The sequence below is a fragment of the Tinamus guttatus genome, unplaced genomic scaffold, assembly GCF_059628265.1.
Source record: "Tinamus guttatus ecotype Peru unplaced genomic scaffold, ASM5962826v1 Tinamus_guttatus_pri_ptg000546l, whole genome shotgun sequence".
NCBI classification, from domain to species: domain Eukaryota; kingdom Metazoa; phylum Chordata; class Aves; order Tinamiformes; family Tinamidae; genus Tinamus; species Tinamus guttatus.
Window position 1 is genome coordinate 1,627,531 of NW_028289080.1, and position 8,415 is coordinate 1,635,945.

Consider the following 8,415-nt stretch of genomic DNA (forward strand, 5'->3'; position numbering starts at 1 on the left):
GATGGTGATATTTCACTCTCATTTCCATAGGGTAAAAACAAATCCAAGCTTTTGAGATTTGAGTAACCTCTGTAAAAAAAAGTCACTCTTCAAAGTTTTCCATATTTAGAACCTGTCTAGGTTTTTTTGTTTGTTTGTTTGTTTTTCTCTACCTTTCTTCAACTGGGAAAACACAACACTCTTGTTCTGTTTTAATAAAATGAGCTGTTCTCGGAACTGGAATCCACTGCATGTGGCTGGGTGCTCTCATCACACACTGGATGGGCAGTTCCTGTAAATCATAACCCAGCGTTAAGTCCCTGCTTAGGGGCATTCAAAGCTTTTGAGAAGGACTGGGAGGAAGAGGGGAGGATTAAGAATATTTTGATTATAGGAAGGCAGAAATCTGGAAATGACTTTGAATTACTTAGAGTTGTGTCTGGTATAATTTGGTTATTAAATGTGCTGCAGGTGTCTCTCATATGCTGTTAATGTGCTGCTGAGGAGATGTGTCCTTCATTAGCTATGTTTCTCCTTTATACAAGTGAACATGGGTGGGCTGGTTTGGACCTCTTAAGTGTTAGGTGTCTCACAGAAATGAGTCATTTCAGCTGCGTTTTTAGTCACCAGGATGCTGCCTTTCAACCTTAGACAGCAGTTTGTCCCATCCTAACGTAGAGCTGCTTGACTTTCAGGTGCTCATCCCCAGTGACTCTAGGGGGAGCCTGGAGAACTCATTTAGACCAGGTGCAGGTTTAAAATGACTAATCCTAAAATGGGCACAGGTGAGATGAACCCTGAGATTGTTCAGTAAATTCTCCCTGTGATCTCTCTGTGATCTTCCAGAGGTTAGGGAGTCTGTTTCTTTGGAATTGACAACCCAAAACTCAGTTTTTAGAGCATTTGTCAGGTATATAACAAAGGTTGAGTTCAGCTTCCAGTTTTTCCATCCTGTGGGCAGTGATGATAGAATCATTATGGCTGGAAAAGACCTTCCAGATCATCTAGTCCAACTGTAAACCCTTCGACTGGGTCTGTCTGCTTCATATAGGCCCACATTTACAGGAATTGGATATTTGGAGTCTGTCAACTTGATTAAAGGTATAGAAGAACAGGTATGGGAGTCGTTTGGGAAAATGTATTCATGCACACGCAGTTCATTTCCTTAGGGACTACAGCTAGCCAAACCCCTGCTACACACCAAATCAAGTTCTTTAAAACCCAACTAAAATCAAACCCGAAAATGCAAATTTTTCCTTGGTATTTGCAAGCCCAAATCACTTTCAGAACCATAGGCAATAGGCAGTCAAAGGTGAAACATTTAGTGTGGTAAGGCACTATATTTTGAGATGATTAGTAAATGGCTTTTTCATGAAATGGACCCTCCCTAATATTAGAAATCCTTAACAATAGTTATTAGCAGTCATCAGTTTCTTTACAGGTCCTATTTTATGTAAATGGAATTTATTACATCTTTTACTTCTTGGCAACTCTTGCAATGATCGTTTATAAAAGTAAGTTGCGTGTGTTCTAGCTCAGAAGGAGGCTATGTGCTTACAGTATGCTCATATTTTGTCAATATGCCGGCTGTATTTTTGTGGTTTATTTACCCTGTTATTTACCCTGTTATTCTACAGGTCAAGTTTTCAGTTACCCAGATAGTTTTTTGGCTCTTGATCTTGCACTGCTTTTTATTATGGCCATTCTTGAAGCACTCCAATTATATTTGGGTATGTCATGTTATGAAAGTTGAGTGAAATATTGAAGTCTTTAAATGTCAATCATGCTAAAATTGGGATATGGTAAAATATGACAGTTTACAGACCCTACAGGTTTTTGGACATTTCTGTTTCATTTCATTAAACGTTATCCAAGTGATCAATGTATTTGGCCCAAAAGTGGTTGAATAAAACAGTGAGTTTCAAGTATATGTAGTTAAATAGCAAAATCTGCCATGGGACCCGTTTGGAAAGAAGGTTCAACTATGAAATGAGGTGTTGCTTTTTCATAACAACTTTAATTTGAAATATAGGCTTCCAGGGAATATGATAGGTTCTAATTATATAAGATTTTAGAGTCACCACCGGGTGTCCTTAAATGTGCACATTAGCCACCGTGTTGTGAAGTTAGGTGCCAAAGGGCTTGGGGTAAAGTTTGATGGTTGACTAAGAGGGACAGATCCGACCAGCATCAGCTTCAAAACTGATTGTGGGGAAAATAAGGTTGTGCCTTTGAGTATCAGCTGTTCTTTTATTTAGATTAACTTTGCAGTCAAGAAGTTAATAGTCGGTATGGCAGAAGGTGCTTGGGTCCTTTTTGAACAGGGTTACTGCAGACGGGAATGCAGGTCGGGAGGAACCAAGCCACTCACGGCAGCTTCTCCTTTCCTCCGAGGTTCAAAGGGGAACCTGACTGAAGAGGAGGCTCCGCTGGGGCTCAGCCTTGTGCTCACGGTGGGAAGTGCCCTTCTGTGCGTCTACTTCGTGGCGTGGCAGACCTACGTGCTCCGAGCAGATGTCATTTTAAGTGCTGTTCTTCTCTGTACCTACGGTCTCGAGTCAGTGCTCGAGATCGCAGCCATTGCTGCTTTTGTCAGCTAGATCTCTGCCCGGTCTAGCATAACGCGTTCTTTTCCAACACATTTTTTTTCTGTATGTATTTTTAAATATATTTGCAGTGTTCTGTTGTTTCCATGTCAAAATCGCATAGATCTTTCCCTCGTTTAAATTGCAAGCCTTTTTTTTTTTTTTTTTTTTTTTTTTTGGCAGAGGTCTCCCTGAAGAGAGAGATAAAAAATTCCATAGTTTCTCTAACACAATCTGACCAATCAGTTTAGGGGCAAAGGCCAAAGATGATTCAGCAAAAAGCTGTGAGAATCATCCAGCTTAATGCTGCACTGTTCCTTAGCAATCTATATTAAATATTCATTCCTAACACAGACCAAATAGCAGCCAGTGTATCATATACCTTTATGCCTTGGAGATTACATCAGTTCTACTGGCATTGTAGCAATTTCTGCCTTACATTCCTGTGTCTGAGGCCACGGTTTTGTTTCATTTTACCTCTTCTGCTGTCCTTTGCGCTCCAGACCCCAATTTCCTTGACTTTAGTAGGGCAGTACCTGATTTGTCGCAGGGGGAGACAGCAGAATTTCAAGCAGTTGGTTCTTATAGATGCAAAGGCCAAAAGCAATGATGTGTGTTTGCTTGCCCTTAAGCTGAGCATAAACATTCACACGCTTTTCTGTCCTTTTTAAAATCAAGCTGAACCTTGTCAAACATGTTTGTCTGGTAGGAAATGTGTCTGTGGCCACAATTCTGCAAAAAATGCTGCATTCAAGCCTTTTTTTTAAGGAACTGAGTGCAAGTATTGCTTTTTCACCATATCAAAAGTGTGTACATAATAATGTAAAGTTTGGGGAGCTTGTGGGGATTTTGTACAAGCAGACAGTTTTCTATTCAGAATTTCTTATTTTTGTATTTATTTATTCAAATAAATAATGTATTGCACCTAGGCAGTGTTTGAAGTGCTGGGTGTCTGGTTCAGACACTAGGGTGCAGTTAAGCTGCTCAAAGGGAAACTGAGGCTAGGCTTGTGGGGAAAAGACTCTTCTTATCCTGCTGCTGCCATATTTTGGCCATTCTGTTGCACTGGGAAAGAGCGTTTGAGTTCTCTGCTGCTTTGTTTCCAGGGGCTGGAAATGCCATGGTTCACCTTCAGCCACACCACTTTGTTTTTTCTTCCAGTGATAGCAGAAGGGAACGAAGGATGCCAAATTTCCTGCAGAAATGCCCGATTTTAGACCTCAGTCCTGCTCTGGGGAGCTCCTTCCAAGGCCAGGTAACACCAGCTTCCATCCACATTACACCTCCCTAGAGTTGGAATCAAAACATGCACTTTGAATCTCTTTGGGTCAGAGCTTCATCCTGTTACATTTAGCAGCACAAACCTTATGCTGGTTGAGGCAGGAGCAGGATTGCACCCATGGTGAAAGCAGCAGAACTGGGTGCTAAGGAGCAGCCAGGAAATAAGCAACCGACCAAATGTTTCTGTGCTGAATCTGAGCAAATCAAATACCCACCCATTTGTTTTTCCAAATTTGTTTCACGTGGTAGAATGTGCTCATCACGCATTTGCTGTAAAGAGAGACAAACATACCAAGCTAGAGCTGCCCGAGTCATGATGAGAGCATACCAAGCAAAACCCTTTTCTATACACATCTGAATGAAAGGACACTTATTTCCTGGTATTTCATTACATCTGCCTCGTGCAAGGATCTGGAAATAGAAAATCTGGCAGGATTTAAAGGAAGAAATGCTAAGTGGGGAAAAAAATCACCTGGATGCAGGTGGCCTGACCGATGAGGTGTCTGGTGTCCTACAGACCCCTCTGGTGACAGACTCCAGGATGGCCATTAGAGTCTGCTGACCCCCCAGCCTAGATGTGCATACCCAAAAGGACAGGACTGTTGTGTTTCTTTTTTTTTTTTTTTCTATTCAAAATAAAATTGCCCACCAACTTTTTCTTTTTGGAGCAGATCCTGAGGTATTTCCACTGCTGTCAGTCCCTCACAGTGTGCTGAACGTAGAAAACGTCTGTAAACTTCAGATGATTTATTCTTCTCACATATCCCCAGGATTTGAACGGCAATTGTCACTTAGGCTGGGGACTGATTTAAGGACATATTTGCCCCATGCTGAGCTGATACAAAACCCAAAGTGTTCCTTTTTTTTCTAATCAGTAACACTTTTTGCAATCTCATCGCAGTGTTTGGAGAAGCCAGGGCATGGCAGAGTAATGCCATTGATTGATGACGTTTGCCAGACATAATTTTGATGGAGCTTTTAATTACGAGGCCCAGCCCTTTTGAAACAGGATGAGCAAGTTGGATGAAAATGGCATTAAAAATATAGAGGAACACGTATTTTGAGGCGCTTGGTTTGGGTGTTGTTTGCTCTGCAAGGAGGAAACCTTTGTTCTCCAGCCATCAGAGGGGTGTCTGCCGCCAGCCTGATTTAAAAGGCTGATCCTGAGAAGCAAGTTGGCCTCCCAGCATTTCAAACGCAGAGATATTTTTCAAGATTTATTGGCCTATGACCGTTTTTTGTGTGTGTGTGTTCCTAAGCAGGCAGAAACAGCGTGCGACTGACCTGCCGCATTCCTCAGGTGCCTGTCAGCTGTTTCAATCACAGTGTGAACGGCTTTGAGCTGCGGGAGAGGAGGTGAGGCTTGGGGTGGTTGCAGTGCACATTCATTTGGTTCTGTGAGCGGAAACCCAGCAAAGCTGGCGTACAGGAATTGCCACTGTGGGTAGCAAATCCCCCATCTGGCTTAGTGCCTGTGTCCCATTTTGTCCAGCATCAGCTATTGCAGGGAAGACTCAATGAACTCAATTGTGGTTTCCTTCCTTGCCTGGAGGAAAATGTCTCTCCTCTACTTAGCAGGTAAGAGATTTCCTGCAGGACACAGCACTTTGTAGCAGCCCATGGGGACTATCTTTGTAATGAACATGGGAGCCAAAGCTGCCAGATAGAAAGCAATTTAGTACCTTAAACATTAGGTGTCTTCACATGATCCTTCCAACCACCTATTTGCGTCCTGGCAAAGTCAGCTCAGCCCAGCAACCCTACCGAAACCCTCAAGTGGTGAATGACACGTTTTGGTGGGGAAGAATCTCTTGCACAAAACCTTTCAACTCGCAAGACCTGCTGGTCTCCATCACCGCTTGTGTTTCCCACCATGTTTCCCTCAAAGAGGGGAGTCTCCCTCTGCTGATGTTCCTTCCCCTCCCTGCATTGTGGTTGCTGCTTCTCCTGGTGCATTTCCACGGTGCATTTCCATGAGCTTGTGGGGCACCTCCTGGGATCTCAATGGCATTGCACCAAGGAGGGTGGCAGGGCCCAGGGTGGGTGTGCAGTATCGAGGACCTGCTCGCCTCGTCCTGCGGTGGAAGAGGATGCTCTCCCGTCAGAGACGAGCAGCTAACGTTCGGGAAGCTGGTTCTCCGCCTCGCGCAGCTCACCACGCAGCATTCCTGCCGTGATCGCTCACCAGGGGCGTTCTCCTCCGCACGACTTCCTGGACATGGACCAGGGAGAAAGCCAAACACTTAGCCCCTGTATTGTGGCAAACATGGGGAAAACCACGGGTAGCTCAGCAAGCACAGAGTTCCGGAAGCCACGTTTCCTCCAGATGCGTGTGCTGGGGTGCAATGGGGCTGCCATTGCAGCTATTTCTTCGCTCAAGGACGAGGAATTGGGGATATCTCCTCTACCATCAACCCACTCTTGGAAAAGTGAATTACTTCCAAGGTCTCTTCCTTGCTGTTAGAACTGACTTTAGCTTAAATGGCTTCAAAGTATGTTATAGGGATGGTGGAGAGACCTATTATACACGTGTTTTGACCAAATGATCTCACAAGCTCCGTTTCTGGAAGAGGACAGGCTGCCCAGATGGATCTAACACTGCTAGTACCAGTCTAGTTGATGTATCCCAGTACAATGTAAGCACTGGAGCTGGTGCCATCACTGTAAAGTGCTTCAAGATTGAAACTCTGAGACAAATGGAACTATAAGTCCTTTTAAAGTAATAGCCTGCCTATGTAAGAGGCTTTTTTGGACCTCACTTCCCTCCCATGGTCACCAGGGCTAAGCTGGTTTCAGGGCAGGGCTCCAAGTGCGATTCAAACCATGGGCTGTGTGAAGAGCCTTGGCAAGGGAGGGGGTGACCTGAAAGGCACCTCTGAGGGGATGGACCCATTTGCCTCCCCCTCATGGTTCATTTCCCCACCACTGACATCTAGGTGGAGAGAGTGGGCGAGAGCGAAGCTGGCGGAAACGCGCCGGTGAGCCAGCACCGTGCTGCCGAGAAGGGCGCCGGGCGGCACAAAAGGCGCCTTGTTTCGCCCACAAGGCGGTCGGGGGGCCCCTCGGCAGCACTGGAAAACTCAGGCATGTCCAAGGCCCTGGCGCCTCACAGGGATGCGGCCGCCCTCCCGCCGGGAGCTGCGGGCCTCCTAGTTATACAGTAACCTGTTGCTCTGGGTCCCAGCTCCACCTCTTGCTGCCTCCACATCCCTCCCCTCCTCTGCTGCCGCTCCGCTCGCTCTGCCAAGAAACCTCTCGTCACCTGCTCGCAGGCGGCCCCGGCGAGCGACCGGGAGCGGCGCAGAGTCCCGCGGGGGCGTCAGGAGCTGCGCGCCGGGCACCCTTTGCCTCACACGCTCCTCCGCGCTCCTCCGTGCAGCTCGCGAGGCGCAGCGGGAGCGGCACGGCCGCCGGACGATGGCAGCGGGATCTCGCTAGGAGGGCACGGAGAGGACGCCGGGGACACCGCCGGGGACGGGAGAGACTTCTCAGCACCGGTAAGCGCTCTCCTTCCCAGCGCCGAGCCCGACTGTCGCACCCCAAAACACACCCCCCGCTTCCCCACACGCGCCTGCCTCAAGAGCTGAATCCGGCTGCTCAGAAATGGAGTGAAACTGCGTAGTTTTCTATTTTTTTTTTAAAGGAGAAGTAATTTTCCTTTTTTTTACCTCCTCTTTATTTATTTATTTTTTGTACTTTCCGAATGGCCCAAGGTCCAGTAGGTGGCACTTTCTTGGCAGCAAAATATCCATTCTGGCGCAGAACAGAATTTTTTCCTCCCCCTTTTTTTTTTTTAATAAACTGTTATTATCTTTACTTAACAAAGCCTGGAGCTGGTAGTTTCGAGCAGCTGTTTGCAGACCTTGGGCTTCCCTTCTCTTGGAGGTGTCTGGGACGCATTTTCGCCATCTCCTCACCGGATTGCCGCTTCCGTGGAGCACTTGCTGTCCGTGACCTTGGCAAAACTTGTCACCCTATTTCCAACCCCAGGGAAGGCTCGTTCAGGGTGGCACGAGCTTCACACCAGCCCTAGCTTGTATTAATGAGCTTGAGTACATCTCTCCTTTCCCCTTCTACTTATTACTTGACTGGAAAACGCTGTTGCAATTGCACGGGGCAGAAGGCTTGGAGGCAATGGGTTGGACCGATGTTATTTTTAAATACTGGGAATAACTGTGAGACAACACAGGAGTAAAATGCAATGATTGCTGACTGTAATGAGGGCAGCGGGGAGTAACACTCGCGGTGCTGGGCTGCTTGGAAATTGCTGCTCAAGTTGAGCACTGTATGCGGGGGACCTGATGGTGTCACCTTCCCGGCTCCGTTTCACGGACCGATGGAGTTGTTTGGTTGAGGAGGGCGAGAAACAAAAAATAGTCGGTCACGAATGTAAAGGGGAGGCAGCAGGACTGAAGCGAGGAGCCCTTCAAAACAGTGCTTTGACAAGGGGCTTGGGAGCCGTGGTGGGAATGTGTCTGAGGAAGTGGCAGATGCAGCGCTAGATGTTGCTTCACTCCGGTTAAACAGGGCTTGAAGTGGTGTCTGGGATGGCCCTAATTGCTCCTTTCCC

At 46.6% G+C, this 8,415-nt stretch overlaps 1 protein-coding gene across 1 annotated transcript; it reads left to right on the top strand.

Annotated features, from left to right (window-relative positions):
* Window positions 1–1,346: 1,346 nt before the first annotated feature.
* TMEM80 (transmembrane protein 80) lies at window positions 1,347–2,605 on the top strand. The gene is given in 4 exon segments (XM_010227515.2): window positions 1,347–1,364; window positions 1,367–1,493; window positions 1,617–1,709; window positions 2,374–2,605. Coding segments are annotated over 4 exon segments (435 nt in total). The 5' UTR covers window positions 1,347–1,355; the 3' UTR covers window positions 2,580–2,605.
* The last annotated feature ends 5,810 nt before the right edge of the window (window positions 2,606–8,415 follow it).